Genomic DNA, 22500 nt, shown 5'->3' with positions numbered 1-22500 from the left:
CACACACACACACACACACACACACACAGCTAAGTATGCACAAGCACAGAGGCCCAGGTCTCCACACACACACAGACAAACTCACAAAGACGCAGATCGCAAGAAAGCTCCATCTTTGTATCAGCGCCTGAGTGCACTTAATTATGCATCAGCCGTGCTCATGAGTCATGACTGTGTGCATTAAAGATGGATGATAATAGCACAGGTAACAGGCATCAGGTGCGCTGAGCAGGATTAAACACACAGTAATTAACAGAGGAGGAGAAGAAGCGTGTACTTGTTCAGAGGCAACAGCGGGGTATGGAGGTTCACTCAGAGCCTTTTTAAATCATGTCCATTATTAAGCAGCAGCTACTGGACCAGCTTGCTGAAAAGAGAGTGTGTGCGTCGAACTGATGTGTGCTTTCCTTAAAAAAATGTACATGTGTAAGCCCATGTACACGTCCGTGTTCTTCTGCGTGTTCACACGTCTAATGATTTGCGTGTGTGTGCGCGTGTGTGTGTGTCTATGCGAGTCTGTGTGTGTAAGAGAGTATGAGTGAGGGAGAGAGAGTGAGGGAGGGAGAGTGAGGGAGAGATAGAGAGAATGAGGGAGGGGGAGAGAGAGTGAGGGAGGGAGAGAGAGAGAAAGAGAGTGAGGGAGAGATAGAATGAGGGAGAGAGAGAGTGTTTGTGTGTGTGTGTGTGTGTGTCGGCCTCAAGTGGCATCAGGTTGTGACAGGTAGACAAATGGCGGATGAATAATTGACGTTCGGGGAAGGCGGCACACAAAGACATGAGGACAAGCAAACGAGGGGAGAGGGATTATCAGAGGGGAGTTATAACACACACACACACACACACACACACACACACACACACACACACACACACACACACACACACACACACACACACACACACACACGTCCCTCTGAGCCCCCACTCATTTTTGGAACACTGATAGCTCTTCAATGATTCATCTGCACAACATCAGCTACAACGAACACGCACACGAACACACACACGAACACACACACGAATACACACACGAATACATACACACACACACGAACACGAAACACCAGGGCCATGATTCAGAGTTCCTCTTGTCTTCACATAAAAATAGTTCCAGTATCCCCCACCATGGCTCTCCTTTGTGCTCCCCGTGGCTCCGTCAGTCTCCTCCTGCTTAGACTGGGTGGAGCCCACAGCATATGTGAGGTGTTTGCTAATGTCTCTTGCTTAATGGGCTGGGGAAAGACCGGGCCCATCCTGCCGCCTCTCGCCCTCAGCACCCCTCTGGGGGTTTTTGCTTTCGAAGGAATGCCACAACTCTCAATGTTTTTCATTCTCCTCTGGGAACTCTTCAATTGGATAGCCCATTTGAGACCGTCTACCCAGCCATGTCTATAACCAGTCAATAAATCATTACAAGTCACAAACTAAACCTTAAGTGCCCCTAAAGTGCCTGTCAACTATCACAGACACAGCTCTGACCTTTACCATCGCGTAACAAAAACAACACTAGGACACATCGTAACCACGTTATCAAAACACAATTATCTTAATACTAACTCTATCCCCAAGGCAACTTAAGCTTGCCTAAGAGGATGTTGCATTCGTCACTGTCAATGATGTGTTCATATCCTTCAATAAGTCTGTTTTGAGTTGTTGGTCGGTCTCTAAGAGTGGCCTTCTTGCGTGACAGCCTGCCACAAGCCTGGCATGTCTGGCGAGGCAGGCTGTGCCAACCCCATCATCATGCCAAAGCCCATCAGCTCATGTTTGTATGCAGGCGTCCTGTGTTAGGTTTGCTGTATGACGGGGTTGGCCAATCAGAATCTGAACAGCAAACAGCGGGTCTGGACCGGGAACTCATTGCCAAGCTGTATCTCACACACACACACACACACACACACACCTTGGGAGGTCAGCTAATGACCTCGTTATCGTTGAGGGACTCACCAGTGGTGACACCTGATTAGTGAACACGAATCCATTTGCATCCGTCTCAGAGAGGTCTGCAGACAAATAAGACTGCGAACAAAATACAAACACGTGCGCACGCACACACACACACACACACACAAGCACACGCACACACACACGCACACACACACATACACACACACACACACACACACACACACGCAGACAGACAGACAGACAGACAGATGTCAGACAGACGAGATAGGACTCACCAGGTCTGTTTGAGCTGAAGGTGTTGGCCAGTCTGGTGAGCAGGTCAGGGTTCTCATAACGCCCCTCATTGGCCACAACCCAGAAACAGCTCTCAGACATCTCCTGCGGCCGGATCTAGGGGCGACAGAGGGTAGGCGATAAATAAAGACAAACTCAAAGTCCACACACACACACACACACACACACACACACACACACACACACACACACACACACACACACACACACACACACACACACACACACACACACACACACACACACACACACACACACACACACACACACACACACACACACACAGAGAGAGGACCTCTGATGGCATACTTGCTGCAAAAGTTGCTAGGGAAACCAGTGGAAGTGCAATTCACATAAATAAACATAACGATTGGAGGGAAAAAAAATCGAAGTTGAAAATGTCTCTCTGAGAGAACATCTAAAATGCTACTGCATGGTGGAATATAACGAGACATGATGTGTCTTATGTGCATCATGATGGCTCTCGTGTACGTGGAAGCGCAGATGCCCTCTCACTCATGTCTGATCAGTACAGCAGCTCCAGACACACACAGCTCTACTCTACGTACACACATATACAACACTCTAACATCCACAACACACACAGCCATCAATTTAAATAACACAGCCTCCATCTAAACAGGGCATAAATAAAACATAAAGCACTTCATCATCATTTACCAATAACCCCCAGTGTAACTCCAACAAGAGAGAGAGAGAGAGAGAGAGAGAGAGAGAGAGAGAGAGAGAGAAAAAAATGTTGGCCCCTTTCAGCATAAACTAATATAATGAGACAGGATGTGAAGTGCATGCATTAAGAAAAGCAATTATGTGCTGGCCATTGCTTGGTCTTTCTCACTCTCTCTCTTTCTTGCACAGGGTTGAAAAAGGGCACGAATGAGATGGATGCATTAGAGTTTGTTAAAGAGACCAGTATGTTGTTCTTGATACATAACAAAAACGCCCGAAAGTATCTGTGCGACGGACCTCAAGGGTGCGTGTGTGTGTGTGTGTGTGTGAATATATTTGTGTGTTTATCCTAATGCTTTCAAGGCCCTGGTCTCATTTACAACAGGAAACAGAGCCTCTTTCCTCGGTGGACCTTGAACAACGCCCGAGTGCTCACAGGTACGCCCGTCCACACAGCAAGCATCTTGCCCATGCCCATGGCCTCTTGTTTCAGGCACGCAAGGCTAGTCAAGCACAGCCGAGCTCCTTTCAAACAAACAAAATTCCAATTCTGATGGAGAGAAAATATATATATATATATATATATATATATTTCCTAAACAGAGAGCTTCTTCTTTGTCATGAGGCCTCCATACTGAGTGTCCGAAGCTTTCCTATCCATATTTCATTGTGCGATGGGTATTCTTCTTATTAAAAAAGAAAGTCTCTTATCGCATTCAAAACTTCAACAACTTAGTAAACCCAAAAGGTGACAGAGCTGGCAGTGTGTATCCATCTAGACGTCTGGCTTTATCAGTATGAATGCCAAACCACATGTGAGAGCAAGGAAATGTTGTGTTGATGAGCAATCTGGGAGGTCATTATAAACTTTGAGGCCTTCACTAATGAGCGATAAAAGTTTTCGGTCCGGATGCATAAATATTGCAAAGCTATGCCCACTACATCTGCAAGACACTGTACGGGTGTGCTCATCCATCTGTGTGTGTGTGTGTGTGTGTGTGTGTGTGTGTGTGTGTGTGTGCTCATCCATCTGTGTGTGTGTGGCGTGTTATTGTGCATCAACACAGTGGTGCGTCTCCACGTCCCCTTAAAAAAAACTGATCACCAACAGGTTTCGGTGGAGTCCAAGCATATGCTCTGCATCTCCCCAACATATGCATGGCGTGGCCGCGTGGGGAGGGAGATGAAATATTAATAACCGGTCTGGACTAATACCACTCCAAAGAAGACAAGAGCCAACATCTGGAGCTGGGTGGCCGGGGCGGTCGGACTGTGGCGCTCGGATACTCCGTAGCGGCAGCGCGGCTCTTCAATGCCCGCCGGCAGGGCATCAGCAGCTGCTGCAGCATGGAGGCACTTCTGACAGACAACATCTGTGTGTGTGTGTGTGTGTGTGTGTGTGTGTGTGTGTGTGTGTGTGTGTGTGTGTGTGTGTGTGTGTGTGTGTGTGTGCGACCATGTTTGTGGACTTTGTCTTTGTTAGACGCAGATGTACAGGCAGGAAACAAAACACACACACAGTGGCTTTGTATGGTGTTTATGTTCACACTCGACCGCACACAGACATGCAAGAGTGAAAGAAGAATGTTAAAAATCAAACCACGTTTGTGTGATGCGGCATCTGGAAACTAAACTACACAAATCAAGCCACTTCCCAAAAGCTCACCGACTATGTGAAGAAAGAGCGCCTTCGTCATCGCTCACTCTGCTTTGCCTATAGATTCACTCCCAGTCTCTCATCCATTCAGCGTACTCTTTGTACTCTTCATATACTACTCTCTCTTCTACACACACACACACACACACACACACACACACACACACACACACACACACACACACACACACTCTTCACTCTGACTCCCTCTCCCTTCACCATCATTAATGCTCTCTGTAAATCTCACAGGTTCTGTTCTTTTCCCCAAACTCACCTTGGACCAATTCAGGCGCTTCATGGAGGTCTCTGGTTTAAACTCCTTCTTGGCCCGCAGGCCGAAAGGCAGCTGGTGGTGCGTGGGGGACGACAGGAGTCCGCCGGGGGGTGGCGGCGGGGGCATCCCGCAGGGAGGGGGCATCATTCCGGGCATCCCGCACGGCAAAGGTGGTGGCGGGGGAGGGGGTGGTGGCGCGACTCCTCCGGGACCGGGAGGAGGAGGCGGGGGAGGAGGAGGTGCCAGTGAGGTAGAGGAGATCGCAGAGGGGAAGGTGACGGCAACTGCTCCAAACTGCAAAGGGAGGAGAAATGTAGGGAGAAGATGAGAATATGAAGAGAAAGGGATGGAGTGACAGGAAGAGATGGAAGTTGAAAGAGAATGGGAGTGAAAGGCAGGAGGAGAGTGTATGAGGTGATGGTTAATATAACAGTGGTCTGATGGACTAGAGTAAAACGTGAATACAATGCAATCAGCCCCCTGTGTGAACGCGCTGTGGGTTTAACTGCAGCAGGTTAGGGTTGGAGGGGGGTTAATAAGCTATTGTAATGCAGCCGAACAGGACGGCACTTCATCAATAATACACATCCCATCTGCATTATAATCACATCTCAGCCATATCTGAAAGGATTATCAGAAACAACCACTGTCCGACACGAACTTGCTCAACCTCAACAAACACACACACACACACACACACACACACACACACACACACACACACACACACACACACACACACACACACACACACACACACACACACACACACACACACACACACACACACACACACACACACACACACACACACACACACACACACACACACACACACACACACACACACACACACACACACCTCTAGCACTTTGCATACTTTATGGCCGCTTTTATTCAAACACTAAATACTTTCTATACTGTCTCTGCAGTGAAGTGTCTTTACACTGCGGTAGGTGCTGGCTTAATCAGGCAGCAGAGAAGCTGTCTATCGTGCCAAGGGCTGACCCCCCAGCTGTTGTCTGCTGGCATTACAAGCATCAGCAGAGGCGTAGGACACGTGCAATGTGTTCCCAAAGTAGGGGACACACCCACAGTATAGTTTCAGAAGTAGGACAAAAATACTGGGAAGAAAGGTCTGATGTTCAACTGACTTCTCTTTCTATTGTTATGGGGGGAAATGAGAAAGAGAGAATCAGAATGTAGGGGTGCATTGGAGAAAGTGTGCGAGAGACAGAGAGAAAGCGAGAAAAGAAGAGAGAGAGAGAGAATGCTAAAGTGGCAAAAAAAGAAGGCAAGCGAATGAGCACAAGAGGGAGAGAGAGAGAGCTTCCAGCCCCAGAAGACATGGATCAGTTTGACTGCCCGTGGTCCAAAGTGTCACTTCACCCATTGGACGGTCATTATTTACAGATTGATTGCTGTATTGATGCAGTCTGCAGCTGGCCAAAAAGCCATTGATCAAACACACTTCAGTTGATGTCCTATTTGTCATGTCAATCTAAAGGGTTGTGATTGAATGGAAGGAGTAAAACAAAGAAAAGAGCAGGCTGTTTTACAGACCCTGACTAACACAGAGACACGGGTGGGTGTGTGTGTGTGTGTGTGTGCGTGCGTGCGTGCGTGCGTGCGTGTGTGTGTGCGTGTGCGTTTATGTGTGCGTGAGTGTGTATATGTATATGTATATATATATATATATGGTTGTGCACACTACCTCGAGAGAAAATTGAATGAGCATACTGTTGCTTTTATTTCTGTCCTAATCTCAAGGCTGCCTTCCAAGCAAGGAAACTGTGATTGACAGTAACCAAGGGCAACAGGAAGAGTCCACTTCTACTCTGGTTGTCTTCGTGCTGATAGGCTGGGCAAAGAGCAGAGCTCCGGCCTTCACATCTACACTCTGTGATTTGTGTGTGTGTGTGTGTGTGTGTCTGTGTGTGTGTGTATCAGGCACTGATATCCAGACAGCTAGTGCTCATTGCCATGACTCCAGTGATCAAACAAGACTAAGCTCCAATTTATACCCCTCAAAGGTATGGAGAAATCTTGCGCAGTAACCAGGGCAACAAAATGCCACAAAATGGTGTGGTACACGGCAAATGGTTTATTGATTTGGAAAACAGCTTTGTATTAAAAAAGCTGGGGGAAAGGAGGAGGAAAGGTCAACCAGTGGCAGGGAGTCACAGTCTCCTCCTGGAGAGAGAGAGAGAGAGGGGGGGGGAGGAGAGAGAGAGGGAAAAGACTAGAAGGGACAGAGAGAGATGGGGAGGGGATAGAAATAGGGAGAAAGGGATACAGAGAGGGAGAGAGAATGAAGGAAGTGGTGAGAAGAGATATGGGAAGGAGAGAAAGGAATTGAGAGAGAAAGGGAAAGATAAAGACAGGGAAAGAGAGGAGGAAAAGGAAGACAGTGATTTTGAGAAAGAGAAAGGCAAAGAAAGAGAAAGGGAAGGAAAGGAAAGAAAGAGGGAGAGTGTGAGAGAGAGTGAGAGTGACAGTCAAACCGTGGTGGTGGGGAGAGGGGTGTCTGGATGGCCTTCCTGTGATATGCTGCTGTGTCTCCTGTGAGGAGCGGACAGCAGGGAGCAGCACACAAACTGGCAAACTGGATCAAACTCAAACTCCCACACACACACACACACACGACAGACACACACGACACAACCTGTCCACACCAACCCAACTAACCATAAAGACCTTTTATCCATCCACTCTCGCTCCATCTCTCCCGCCACAAGAAATGTCCTCGACCCCTGACATCGCCTTGCATGAGCTACTGTTTGGTCTGGCCGGGGCACAGACCACAGGCAAGGAGTTCTCATTAAAAAAGATCTAAATACGAAAAGGCACAGGGGAAGTGTGTAAATATTGGCTTTAAAAAGTGGCGAGGGAGCCTGGTGGCCTGGAGAAGCACCCTGTTTAATGCAGGAGGGGTAATCCCAGCCTCGCCGCAGCTCAAGGACCCACTCCCACTGTGTTTACTCGCGCAAATTGAAAAATTATCAACTGAAAAGTTATCAGCTAGGGCAGAGAGAGAGAGAGAGAGAGAGAGAGAGAAAGAAAGAAAGAGAGAGCGGGAGGGAGGGATAACGTGATGGAAAGGGGAGGGGGAGAGAGAGAGAGAGAGAGAGAGCGGTAGGGAGGGAGAACGGGAGGAAAGGGGAGGGGGAGAGAGAGAAAAAGAGTGGGAGAGAGAGAGAGAGAGAGAAAGCATGTGAGCAAGAGATGGGGGGAGAGAGAAAGAAAGAGAGGGAGAGAGAGAGAGAACACGCAGCTGAATAAATTGCTTTTAAAAAACAACTTCCTTTGTAGGCCGGAGATGAGAGCGGGAGGCAGAGTGCTGGCACTGTGTATCTGCTCCCTGGCTAATTACAGTCAAGGTTGTAAAACACTTCATGCATTTAAAAGACATAACTTGCCATGTTCACAATAATCCCCTCCACAATGAATAATGCTCCAGTTAGCCCTACAGGTAACTCAGTTATATGCGACATCCTGGCAAAATGTCTGCCTTTTACTTAAAAGCACAGCTCTCTCTCTGGCACACACCACACACACACACACAGAAAGAAAAAAGTATGCATACCACTAGGCTACTCAAGGCTAGGGCTGCTGGATTATGGCAAAAATCATAATCAAGATTATTTAACACATTTATTAATTTGATTTATTCCCCTAGGATGTCTTTCAGCAGCGGTGTGGTTGTACACACGGGCAGGAGCCTGCGGCAGTGGAATGTGCAATACTTGATGGAAGCATAAAAGGCACAGCATGATGAAACAATGAACAGATGCCTATGTGGGTAGATAGGTGGAGGAAACGTGGAGAGGGGCTTTAAAGTTTAAAGTTTTAAAGCGTTTTTAGGGAAAGTCTGAAGCATAGGGTGGGTGAGAGGATGTATGTGGGTGTGTAGCTGTGGGCTGGGGGGGGGGGGGGGTCCGATGCTTATGCACTTATGTACGGGCCATGGTAGAATGAATCCATCAATCGACTGTATTTGAGATGAGCTTTAGATAGTGTTATCATAATGAAAATCTTCATGTAAGTGATAAGGTAAAACGCTGGGTTTAGGGACATTTGTATGTTGGATAGAGAGTGAGACAGATGGGGAGAAATACAGAAAAGGATGAAAAGACAATCATTTTTTTGGAATGGACAGACTGAGAGATAAAAAGACAGATGGATACAGTGGATAGACTGGGGGGGGGGGGTCAGTAGGTATGTATGGTTGGTGTGTGTGTGTGTGTGTGTGTGTGTGTGTGTGTGTGTGTGTGTGTGTGTGTGTGTGTGTGTGTGTGTGTGTGTTACCTGAGACCTGTAGGCCAGCACTTCGGCTTCCAGCTCTGTGATCCTCTCATCTCTCTTCAGAAGCTGGGCCTCAGCTTCCTGACGCCCAATGAACTCCTCATCAAACTGCAGCAATACACAAACGCCGATACACATGTGAGAGTCTGCACAAACATTTAACAAAGACTATTCAAACTTAATTCACGGAAAACATGTATAAAACATTGATCATCTTCTTCGTTTAGGGCGAATAAAGAAATACACATACACACACAGGAAGAGGACATGAACCAACTGAAACCAGGGATAGGGCACAGCCTTTCATAGCAACACATGATGTTCAAATCTCTGTAGCAAAATGTGATGATCTAAAGTGTCGAAAGCAGCACTAGTGTCTAGAAGAACCAGTATTAAAATGCACCCATTATCAGATGCAATTAATAGGCCGTTCTGAACTTTGACGTAGGCCAGTGCTGTGAGTGACTGCTTGGCTATTCATTGTTTCAGTAGTCTTGTAGGGCTGGGGTCTAATAGGCTCGTGGATGATGAGAGGATCAGGGAAGTGAGGTCAGGGTGGTCAGTTAGATGTGGAGTAGATTCTGGTACACCAGACTGTGGGGGTGTTTATAAGCAGGGTGGGTAGGAAGTCTGAGAAATAGAAGTTTCAAGTTTGGGTGTGTAAGATTAAGTTTGAGAACTTCAAATAATTAAAATTGAAATTTAAATTAAGGTCTTGGGGAATATCTAGGTTGGCATGAAAAATTGCTGCTACTCCACATCCACACCCTGTGCTGCAGGGCATGTGGCGGTTAACAGGACTTGAAGGGGTAGGCTCATTCAAGGATAGGTATTTGTCTAAGTTTCTGCCATGTTTTGTGCCATTCAATTACAATAAGTATCTAAATTGGGTTGTCTGTTATGAACTCATTTACAAGTGTAGCCTTGACCGTTTGTACTGGTCATGCTTGGTACAGATAACATTTTTATCAGATTTTCCCGTCCGATACCCTCGGCACATCAGTGTGATGTGCAGTAGTTTGCTCTGGGTAAAGATACAGTTTGTATACCTTTGTAAATACATGAACACCATTCTAATAGCCAGTATTGAGTGATGATAATCTCCTTTCCATCTCATCACCACTGATATTGGGTACGGGACGGGAACATACCTGACGTCTGACATTTGGTGGCAGGAGTAAAGACTGGTACAAAATAGAACTTTGTGATTTCCGATAAAAAAAATGGGGATGGGCCACGGACATCGATTTATTTCGACTACGTGCTCGCCTTACCGTGACCCATTTGTGCTGAGATTCACGCTGCAGTGTTGTATCCGCAGGTTTTCTAGTAGGCTGAGAAGCGTTTTGGTAATGCGACCATATCTACTGACTGGGTTTCGCCAATTAATGCAGCGGCATCCACTGCTTTAAGAACACTGACTGTTTTTCAAGCGTGAGGTAAGCGTGAGGAAAGTGGTTACACACATTACAAAAACTGGCACATTTTTGACGTGTGAGCAATATATGTCACAAACTATGCCACTATGATAGAAATATAAAATTATCATTTTTAACCATTTTAGTAATTGCATGTTATGAAAGGGAAAAGTGGTAGCATGCTGTGTGCATAATGCCTTAAGTTTGGCTAGATATGGAAGCAATCACAAAGCTGATGTTAATGTTAATAGCAATTATAGTGAGAGATGGCACTAAGATCATTTAGTTCTTTTTTTTTTGTGATCAATTTTTTATTGACCCCATGTATGCAGTCAAGACATACATGCAGTTACAACATGCAAGACAAAAGTCTATCAGAACATTATTTCCATTTATCATTTGGTGTACAGATAATTTAGTTCTGAAGCATTTAGCAGCGGTCCGCGACTAGACTAGGCAGATAGCTGCATACAACCAACTCTTTTAAAACAGGAAATTACGTAGTCCACATGGTCATTTAAAAAGGAGTGTAGCAGATATCTGAGCATTAGAGCGCAGACACAGAAACAGACACAGACACACACAGAGAAAAGGCTGCAGATAGAAGTGATGCTTTCTCCTGTTTATTTGTACTGCCATTTAAGAGCAAATGAAAAATTACCTCTTGACTTTACACAATACGCTGAGCGGAAGAGATGAATGTGGCAACACAACTCGCTCTGAAGAGCTGTCTGAGTGGAGGTGGGAGGCCCTTACTGTGTGTATCTGTGTGTGTCTGTGTGTGTGTGTTTGTGTGAGAGTGTGTGTGTGTGTGTGAGTGTGTTTATAAGGCTTTTTCATTTACTGGCTTGGAGATAGGAGACCAGTGAAAACTCTTTGATGGAAGCTGATTAAACCTGCAGGTGGTCTGCGGATATATTTATGCCGCAGTCTCAAGCTAAGAGAGAGAGAGGGAGCAAGGGGAAGGGTGTGGGAGAGATGGAGTGTAGTGAGCTGAGGTGAAGGCAGTCTGCACAGAGGAAAAAGCTGCTTCACCCAAGTGAAATAAAAATAAATAGAGTGGATGACTTTGGAAACACAACACCCAGAGGATATTACAGGAGAGTGGCGAAATCCAATCACTCTGTCAAACACTCACCACTGTCCCCTCCAAATAACACACACACACACACACAGAAAATGGATTGTGAGACCTTGATACGTACATCATTTTTTTTTTTCCAATGTATGAAGATGACCTTTATATTTGTTTGTCTTTACACTTGGTCTGAGGGAAACCTGGTTAAACAATAATCACACTTGTGTGTGTGTGTGTGTGTGTGTGTGTGTGTGTGTGTGTGTGTGTGTGTGTTTGTTTTCGGTACACTCATTCTTAACTGCATCCTCCTTGTGAGGGTATGTTTTTGTATTCAATTCAACAGAATGACTTTGCTCCTTCAGAAACTGATGTACATACAATACTAAAATGACCCGTCCTCTGTGGATGCATACTGTGGAGGTGCTGGTGTGTGTGTGTGTGTGTGTGTGTGTGTGTGTGTGTGTGTGTGTGTGTGTGTGTGTGTGTGTGTGTGTGTGTGTGTGTGTGTGTGTGTGTGTGTGTGTGTGTCTTTCTGTGTTGGCAAACTCACTTAAAAGTCCTGTGGTTTTCGGTGTCAGATAAATCAAGCAATCGTGGTCGCCTTCATTTTCTGGTCCTCAATTACCAAAAAATCAATGTGCCCCCTCTTTTTAATCTCAGAAATTTTGTTAATTACCAACGACTGTTTTAACGATTTCTAGTAATCCGTCTTTAATTAAGGAGGGCTAAATGGTGCATTCTGGAGCAGCCTTCAAAGGCTCGCCTCTTCATTAGGACGGAGGCCCTGTACACAGAGGACACATAAACAAAAGGAGAGGACGAGAAAGGAGAGGACAAGAATGGAGAGAAAATAGAGCAGTACTTGCCTTCTGTGCCAGTTCAGACGCCCTCTGCTCAAACTCATCAGCCCGAGCTTTATCCACACATACATCTGGGGGGGTCGAGTAGGGCAGATAAGGGGCACATAATTGACACCAATAGTTATACAGTATCCACATGCAGATACAATGTCACTCACACTCACACACACACACACACACACACACACACACACACACACACACACACACACACACACACACACACACACACACAAACCTATCAGGTGGTTGAAGTCCACATCGAGACGTTTGCGGTAAGTGAAGTCAGGATCTGTGCCACTGCGATGCAGAACAATCTGCGACACACACTCGTCTATGATCTTAAAGTACTGAGGCCTGGGAAAGGGACAAAGAAACACGCGGAATGACAAAAGACAATCATCACTGAAATGATAATCAGAGCTTCAGACTTCAATAGATCCAATCAGAATCACAAAATAAAAAAAATCATCAAACATCGAAACAACTCCCTTTCGATTTGCACGTGATAATCATGACGCATGAATAATGCGGTTCAATGAGAGACATCCTTGAGATTAATCAAAGAGCAAAAATGCTCAAAAGGCTCGAGTATAGCCCCCAATTCTCCTAGGACAGCAAGGGGGCAGAGAATGGGTACTCCTGGACACATTATGATGAGGGGGGGCAGCCTGGTCCATCAACCTGTTTGAGGCGTCCTTGATCATGCCTGTGCTGGCTTTCATCTATCAGCCATGGCTTTGTCAGGCTGGTCACATCCTGTGCCATCACCATCGAGGACAGTGGAGGGGATTTGCCAAATGGCCTATATTAAGAGCTTTGATGCTATTAAAGACCGGAGAGAATCACCTCCACCAAACCAGAATCGCCAAACCAGTTCATCACTCTGGTTAAGTGTGAGTTTTTGCACATGTGCCAGCATAAGAAAACAACAAAATATTTTTAGAATATGTCTATTTGAAAGTGAGTTTACACAAATATACGTGCAAACCTCTTGCATACATTTTCAAAAATATCAAAGCGTGTCAAAATGTGTATTTTGCTCTTTATTTCCTGATGGTGAGAAGCAAGGGTGAAAGGGTGATGTATCAGACCCCATACCAGAAGAGGAAATGTGCGAGTGCCGCTACGCATCAGCAGCCTGGCTTAGCCTTGAATTACAAGTGTGAGAAAGTGTGCATGGATAAGCTGACCCCACGGCTTTTATGTTATGTAAAAGTATCCAATGAAGATAAATCATGTACAAAGTCTCAACGCATGGGTTTCTCCCAGCATGTGTGCACTGTGAAACGCATGTAGACACGCATGGCACCATGGCTTCAGGAATGCATGTGGAGCAGTCGGTGGACTGGGTAATGGACCTGCTTGCCTCTCTCTCAGCCTGTTTCTTTTCTGTTTGTGGTAAGCATGTGCGTGTGTGTGTGTGTGTGTGTGTGTGTGTGTGTGTGTGTGTGTGTGTGTGTGTGTGTGTGTGTGTGTGTGTGTGCGCCACACACAAGTATGTTACACTTATGCTCAATGTGGGCTGTCCCAACAGAGTCCACTATAGGACACACACACACATTAACACGCAGTGTAACACCTGACTGTTAGAAGTCATGTAAGAAATGCAGTGGCACGGTCACTGGACTGGATAATGAACCTGCTCGCCCCGACGCTCTGCCTTATTTGCCTCGCTGCCTCCTGCCCCTTCCCTCGTCTCGTGTCACCTTCTCTTTTAACCCTCTCCTTTCTTCGCTTCTTCATCCGCTGTCTTCTCCCCTTTCCACCACCTCCCACCCCCGCGCCCCCCCCTCCCCTGCCCATGGCCTCTTTTCCCTGGCCAAGTGGATCGGTAGGACGGGAGCGGAGTGGCTCGATGTCCATGTGTCTGAGATTAAGTGGGCCGCGGCTCTTTATTGATTTTAGGCTGAGCGCCACCGAGTGTGCGCTGGCGCCGCGAGCGATGGCGGCCCTTGTTAAAATCTTATCTAAAATCAAGGTCTCTTCAACCTTTCCACTGCCACCTGCCTCCCCGTAATTGGACACATTAAAGCGTCCGAGAGGCGGACTTGTGTGAGAGGGTGTGTGTGTGTGTGTGTGTGTGCCCACACACATGATGAACGTGTGTCGAGGGTGGGATTTTGGAATAAAACAGATTAAAGGCAGGGTAAACCACAGATGGACACTGGAGGTGCAGAGCCTTTTGTGTGTGTGTGTGTGTGTGTGTGTGTGTGTGTGTGTGTGTGTGTGTGTGTGTGTGTGTGTGTGTGTGTGTGTGTGTGTGTGTGTGTGTGTGTGTGTGTGTGTGTGTGTGTGTGTGTGCGTGCAGCTGGGGTTTGGAATAAAAGTGATTATAAATAGGTAGACTTCAAATGAAGGTAGAAATCATTTGAAGTCACACAGCTTTTAAACGCAAAGAAGGTAGGGGTGTGTGTGTGAGTGTGTGTGTGTAGGAGTGCCTGGCTGGGGACCGGTTCGCAATGATAGGTCAACACTTTTCCCGGGGAGCGTGACCTGCTGTTACTCTGTTAGTGGCTAAAATTACTGTGTTAAATCCCTCTGTGTACGCCAATCCACCAGCCCCCTCATTTTCCCACTACTGATCCTGCTTTCTCTGTTTCTCTCTATCCCACCGGCTCCCCCTCCATCCCTCCATCTCTCTCTCTCTCTCTCTCCATCTCTCTCTCTCTCTCTCCGCATCAGAGGGCAGATTGCTCAACAGCTTGTTTCTCTGCATGGGTTTGGGGGTTAACATAAACACACTCCACATAACCACTGAAAAGCTGTAATGTGATTTGCAGTAAATGGGCTATGGCCTCCCTCATTCTACACCGCCCTCGCTCTAGACGGTGTCTATCGGGACTCACATTCTCACTCTCTTTCTCTCTGTCTCTCACTCGCTCATTTATTTTACCTTTTCTGTCTCTTTACTCTCTCTCCCCTCTCGTTACATTATGTATATGTTGCTACTCCACTCACTGAGAGCCTTTGGAGTAGCCATAAACACCGTACCGCAATCTTTCAATCTGTCTCCATCTCTCTCTCTCTTTGGAGTAGCCATAAACACCGTACCGCAATTTCTCTCTCTCTCTCTCTCTCTCTCTCTCTCTCTCTCTCTCTCTCTCTCTCTCTCTCTCTCTCTCTCTCTCTCTCTCTCTCTCTCTCTCTCTCTCTCTCTCTCTCTCTCTCTCTCTCTCTCTCTCTCTCTCTCTCTCTCTCTCTCTCTCTCCCTCTCTCCCTCCCTCCCTCCCTCCCTCCCTCCCTCCCTCCCTCTCCCTCTCCCTCGTTCCGACTGGCCGTTTAAGAGTGACTGACAGATGTCTCGAGGCATGTTGGCCATAGTGTTGGCCATAGTGATCTCTTTGTCATGTGCACAAAAAAGGGAAAGGGACAGAGATGCTGGAGGATGGCGTGGGTTTGTGTGGAAGGTGGAAAACAGAGTTAACGAGGCTGCTGGGTAGGAGGTGGAATGTGGTGTCTATCAGGAGAGGGTTTGCTTTTCTCCTCCTTGCACATGTGTGGAGACAGAACCATAAAGCAGGCAAGAGGCAGGAAGAGGAACAGCGCCTCAGGCGAAAATGAACAGAAAATAAAAAGATGCTCTATATACTAAACATATATACATCTACAAAATATCTTTTTATTTATATCAATTTATAAATTAAAAGAATGGATATGCAGTGCGATGACAACTTAAAGTGTGTTTTCAGGAAAGGCATTACGTTCTAGCGTTCATTTTCGACTTATTTCTGAAGCAAGGTGTAAATAGCGTGTGTCGGAGGTGTCACTGGACCAGGAGCCAGGGAGCGGGCCAGAAGGCAGAGCCACTCAACAGATGGCATCTATGTTTAGCCTGATAGAGGCGCCCATCCTGCGTCACCTCCTCATCCACACACACACGAACGACAGTGGGAGGGAAATATATATATTAATAAATAACGCCTGCCCGAGCCACACAGACAAGCACAAACAAACGTAGCACTGTTATAACCTTCGGCACCGGAGTTGTCCACACACAGGCTAATTAGAGAGAGATGAAGGCAGGATGGGGAGAAGCATATGGCTTGCCCGGCTAAAAAAACACGCCAATCAGGATAAAAAAAAGCCGGATAGGGAGGGGCCGCGTGATTGCCAGTGGAATACAGGAGGCGAGTATTTTCTCCTAGGATCTGGTATAGGAGCGAGGCAACTTCGTACCAAGGAGCTCAATTATTTGCCTTTCCCAAAATCATGGCCTGAGAAATGAACACTGATTGTGCATCCCACAAAAACGCAGCTCCTCAGCAGTACGGTAAGAGCACTGTGTAATGAGCTTCCAAAGTAAAAACACACAAAAAAAACTGCGCTGGCAAAAAACTGGATGCAGTTCTGCTGTATGCTTTTATGTAAAGGTTTTTCAGGAAAAAGTAAAAGCAGGTTTGAAAAGTGATTATGGTTATCCATGCAAAACACCTCTGAGTCCACATGACACTGGCAATGGCAGGAGGATCAGCATGTTTAAAGCCTGTGTGTAAGTTGACAGCAAGAGTGGAAATGATTTCCTTCCCCCCCACATGGCTCCGTGAAAAAGGCACACCGCTGGTGCATTTGAGCACCTAAAGCAGCACCTCTTTGGCAGCACCACAACATTATCTGGCAAAGCACTGTCGACACAGATAACAGAGAGGGAAAACACTAATGGCACCAGCAAATAAGCGGTGTTCAGTTCTGCAGTAGTTCTGATGCAGTCAGAAACTGCGTTAGCAGGGTAAAATGTCAGAAGAACTGCGTCAGAAAGGTAAAATAGTGGTGGCAGTTTGTGTTATGGCTTACAAGGGGCCTTAAGTGTACACCAACAACCTCAATCTTACTCTGCCTAGAAGACACTTCCTCTGCGTAATGGCAGTAGCAAGAGCCTCCTGATTGCAACGTGACGCACAGACATGAGTTGGTATTTACGTGTGTATATCTTAAGACAAACAGGACCAGGTCTGGTACTGACTCAGGCTGTTTTTTTTTTTTTTGTCCTGGGTTGCATCAGCATGTATAGTTTGAAATGCCATGGATGTATGCAGGAGTATGTAAACAGGATGTGTGCGGGCTTCTGGTGGTGTTTTGGCGATGAGCGCAGGTGGCGGGGGCAGAGGTTACCTGACGAAGTAGTCATTCCTGACGAGCATGAGGTGCTGCAGGATGGAGAGGAAGTGGCCCTCGGCAGCTGTCTCCCGCACCAAGCTCTGCACGATGTTATACACGTCCCCCACATCAGTGAGGAGAGTTAAGGAACAGCACGGAAAACAAGTGCACGCACGCACACACACACGCGTGTGTCTGTGTGTGTGTGTGTGTGTGTGTGTGTGTGTGTGTGTGTGTGTGTCTGAGGTTGAAATGGCACAGCAAGGCCATAGGTTCAATTCCCAGAGAGAAAACACAGACACAAGAACATCATCACACCTGCAATGCAAGTGACTGGATAAAAGATAATCAGCTAAATGCATTAACGGAGGTGAATAAACAAGGATTCAGAGAGGAATAAGATATTGCATCAACACACACTGCTATTTACACATGCAAAACGAAGAAAATGCACATTTCAAGAGATTTCGTTAGTTTTAGCCGCTAGCATACCGTTAGCTAATAGCTATTGATCTGTTGTGCTGCTTTAACATTGAACATTTATATATTACATGCACACCCACACACACCGAGTATGACCCAATTTGTCACGCCACAGTGGGGGTCTTTAAAGCACAGCCTCTAAGAGTGTGCCCATGAATCAGAATAAATGATGGCAGAAATTAAACAGGATACAATAAAATACATCAAATACTTGCATGCACTTGCGATGCATTAACAGTGTAATACTCGCTTTGAACGAGTGACACTTCATTGCTCGAGATTAAAAAGCTTGGGGTGGGAACCTGTCAGTAGAAATGTGTGCATAAAGTAAGTGTGTGTGTGTGTGTGTGTGTGTGTGTGTGTGTGTGTGTGTGTGTGTGTGTGTGAGTGTGTGTGTGTCTGTGGTTGAGTACTGATATTAGTATAGCTAGGGCTTTTGAAGCTCTGGCTGGACGACTCATGCTGTGTCCATACATTAAGCAAAACATATGCATAAGTGCATGCGTGTGCACGTTTGTTTGTGTGTGTGTGTGTGTGTGTGTGTGTGTGTGTGTGTGTGTGTGTGTGCGCATGCTTGTGTGTATCTACGCAAGCCCCCATGGGGAGCAGTTAAAAGGATATTCCAGTTCGCTTTTGATGTCCTCGAGGCGGTGGGAGAACTCAATCATGTCCTCCTCTTTATGTTCCTCAAACACCTTCAGCTGGATGTCCAGAGCCTCATTCCTCAGTGCACTCAGATGCTGCAGAAGGAGGGAAAGGGAGGGAGGGAGAGAGAGGGAGGGAGGGAGGGAGAGAGAGAGAGAGAGATGTAATGACAAACATTGGCACCGAAAGAGAGGCTCATAATTAAGTAGATGGTGTAGTGTCATTTGATTTCTCCCTGATCTTAGCTGCATGTGGAAGTTCAGCATCAAACCCATTTTCTCGTTCTTCTCTCTCTCTTGCTCAGCAGAGAGAGAAGACAGAGGGACCTGAAGCTGAGTGCTCGCTGGAAGAATAGAGAAGACATGGGGCAGATAGCAGAGTCTCTGTATGCACCTTCGTCAGCCCATCTCTCTCAATGGCCGTCACTTCCAGTAGCTTCGGTCAGAGCTGTTTGGGCTAGGCTCTATTTGCCTCAGTTTAATTCACCATCAGCTTAGTATGAAGCCCACACAAGTCAACAGAGCTTAGAAGAAGGGCAAGTCAGAGTTAAAACAAAGAGAAGAAATGAGAGAGAGAGAAAGGGATATATATAGAGAGAGAGAGAGAGAGCGAGAGAGAGAAAGAGAGAAAAAAAAGGAAGACAGAGATACAGCCTCGACACCATGACGGACTGAATACCACTCTATTCTCAGCAGCGGGTATCGATTAACCTCTCATGCAATAGTCATTAATAATTCCCTGCGCCGTTTTCCGACACTTCACTCAAGTCGAGGTCTCATTTGAATACGCAGACAGGTGGCTAACTCCGATGCTGAGGCTCAATGGGGGCCTGTGAGTGGGAACTAATGGCTTACCGGCAACACCTCCTTGAGGCCGCAGCGCATGAACTCATTCCGCAGGTGCAGCCTGAAGTCCAGCTCGTCCGGAGAGGTCACCAGTGCATTGATCAGTTGCATGCACGCCACCTGCCATGGAGGACAACACACACATATTTCAGCACACAACACATGAAGCTAGTTGGTGAAGGACCATGTGGGGATGAGTCAATGGTGGTTTTGGAGGGACATACTCACGTAGACTTTGGATTTTGAGGAGAAAAAATTGGCAAATTTAAACAAGGTCTAGGAAGAACAGGACGGAATAAAAGAACAAGCTTCTCTCTGTTTCACAACCCACCATGGAAGCTCTTTATCTACAGACACAGCTCAATGGCTGAACACTTGAACTGGCGTGGAGGCTCTGTGCTTGTTTTAGAATGAGAAGGTTGTGTGTGCATAGGCAAATGTGCGTGTGTGTGTGTGTGTGTGTGTGTGTGTGTGTGTGTGTGAGTGCGAGTGTGTGGTCAGTGATACGTGGAGGGGCTATGGCTGTAACTGGGGATGGGGTGTTTTTTTTGGGGGGGTTTTCACAGCTTAGTGTGTGCGTGTTGAGGCGGAAATGAGCGATCATTCCCACACACACCACAGTAGGCTGTAGTAAGATTGCCAATTATCTGGAGTAGTGAATCACATCAGCAATGAAGCGCTGGAGAGTGTGCTATGTTGCGTGCGTGTTTTGTGTGTATGCGTGTGTGTGTGTGTGTGTGTGTGCGTGTGTGTGTGTGCGATCAGAGGTACATGCATGGCACAATCAAGACCATTTAGATTAGCTAAGCACATCTGTATTACATTACAATGTAGTAATGTATCTCCTGCAGTTGGCCAAAAATGATTAAATTATGATTCCCCAGTGCCACATGTAAGGCGAAGGAAACCTGCACTGCCTTGACAAAGGATACAAAGGATGTACAAATCACAAATACAAGAAAATTATTTACATACCTATCCGTATATAAATATAAAGATATACCGGCACACACAAATCAATTGAGGTCTTTACACATGTCAAAAGAATGGACAGAGGGGGGTACACATGTAGCCGTGCAAAATCAAAAGTGCAGAGACGGACCAGTCTACTGCCCTCTGTAGACGAATTCACATACTGCAAACAACATTTAATCATATAACATGCCTTACATAGAAAATAAACAAACAAACACACACATACATACACACTGTATAGAGCTGAAGTACAAAGAGAATGAGAGAGGGAGAAAGGGAAACACATCTCAAGACAAAACAATAACAACAAAGAACAACAGACAGCCTTCTAACAAATATTGAGTCGTGTTTACAAAAGAAACATACACAATACACACACACCCACACACACACCCACACACACACACCCCCACACACACACACACACACACACACACACACACACACACACCTGTAACACATAAATACATAGAGAAAAAGGTGACGACACAAAGCACATAACAACAACAAACACACCAACACACACACTTTCTCTCTTTCCTTTAATCTGCCTCTCTTGTGTACTGCAGAGTAGAGGAAGCTTTTTCTTTAGCGAGACAAACATCCATCTGCTTCTGCATTAACCAAGAGAAGTCTGCATGTGTACCTCAAAGAGACTGGACACTCTGCCCTTTGGGGGCATATGAGAGAGACAGACGGGGGGGGGGGGGGGGGGGTATATACAGTGGGGAAAATCGCACGCAAGTTTGGCCACTTGCAAAGAAAAGTGTGATCTAGAATTGTAATGGTAGGTGTATTTTAACAGTGAGAAGCAGAATATCAACAAAAAAAATCCAGAAAACTGCATTTTATAACATTTATGACTTTATTTGCATTTGATGCAGAAAATAAGTATTTCAACCCCCAAGCAAACAGCAAGAATACTGGCTCCCAATGACCAGTTATGTGCCCAAGAAGCAAACAGAGTAGTCCTTATTAGGTCTAACCAGGTATACCTGATCTCAACTGGTGACCTGTATAAAAGAAACCTGTCCAAAGAATCATACTTCACACCTTCAACCTCACCACCATGGGTAAGACCAAAGAGTTTTCCAAGGACGTCAGAGATAATATTGTAGACCTGCACAAGGCTGGAATGGGCTACAAAACCATTGGCAAGCAGCTTGGTGAGAAGCAGACAACTATTGGTGCGATTATTCATAAATGGAAGCAACACCAAACAACTGTCCATCGCTCTAGGTCTGGGGCTCCATGCAAGTTATCCCCTCGTGCGGTATCGGTGATCATCCGAAAGGTGCAGAATAACCCCAGAACTACACAGTGGGAGCTTTTGAATGATCTCAAGGCAGCTGGGACCACAGTCACCAAGAAAACCATTGGCAACACATTACGCCGTAATTCTTTGAAGTACTGCAGCATTCGCAAGGTCCCCCTGCTCAAGGAAGCACATGTACAGGGCCGTCTGAAGTTTGCCAATGAACACTTGAATGATTCTAAGCAGGATTGGGAGACAGGATGTGTTCAGATGAGACCAAAATCAAGCTCTTTGGCATCAACTCGACTTGCCGCGTTTGGAGGGGGAAGAATGCTGAATATGACCCCAAGACTTGCCGCGTTTGGAGGGGGAAGAATGCTGAATATGACCCCAAGAACACCATCCCCACCGTCAAGCATGGAGGTGGAAACATTATGCTTTGGGCTGTTTCTCTGCCAAGGGTACAGGACGACTCCACCGCATCAAGGGGACTATGGATGGGGCCATGTAACGTGGAATATTGGACTTGAACCTCATTCCCTCCCATTGAAAACGCAACCTTAAGGATTTGGAGAGGATCTACAAAGAGGGGTGGACCAAAATCCCACCTGAGATGTGTGTAAACCTGGTGACCAACTACAAGAAATGTCTGACGTCTGTGCTTGCCAACAAGGGTTATTCCACCAAGTACTAAAGCATGTTTTGCTAGGTGTTCA

At 46.3% G+C, this 22500-nt stretch overlaps 1 protein-coding gene across 1 annotated transcript in view; it reads right to left on the bottom strand.

Moving 5' to 3' along the window:
• Positions 1-22500, bottom strand: part of LOC308362525 (protein diaphanous homolog 3-like) — a gene marked incomplete at both ends in the record, with an annotated part of 269083 nt that overhangs the window by 130348 nt on the left and 116235 nt on the right. The window contains 8 exons of the mRNA XM_080835226.1: positions 2184-2298; positions 4824-5117; positions 9132-9236; positions 12491-12555; positions 12723-12841; positions 17597-17713; positions 18686-18804; positions 19564-19674. Of these exons, the coding sequence (XP_080691352.1) occupies positions 2184-2298; positions 4824-5117; positions 9132-9236; positions 12491-12555; positions 12723-12841; positions 17597-17713; positions 18686-18804; positions 19564-19674 (1045 nt within the window). The remainder of the gene's footprint in view (positions 1-2183; positions 2299-4823; positions 5118-9131; positions 9237-12490; positions 12556-12722; positions 12842-17596; positions 17714-18685; positions 18805-19563; positions 19675-22500) is intronic.

This window comes from Sprattus sprattus, assembly GCF_963457725.1.
Source record: "Sprattus sprattus genome assembly, chromosome: 3".
NCBI lineage: Eukaryota > Metazoa > Chordata > Actinopteri > Clupeiformes > Clupeidae > Sprattus > Sprattus sprattus.
This window is presented reverse-complemented; position numbering and strand designations above follow the sequence as displayed.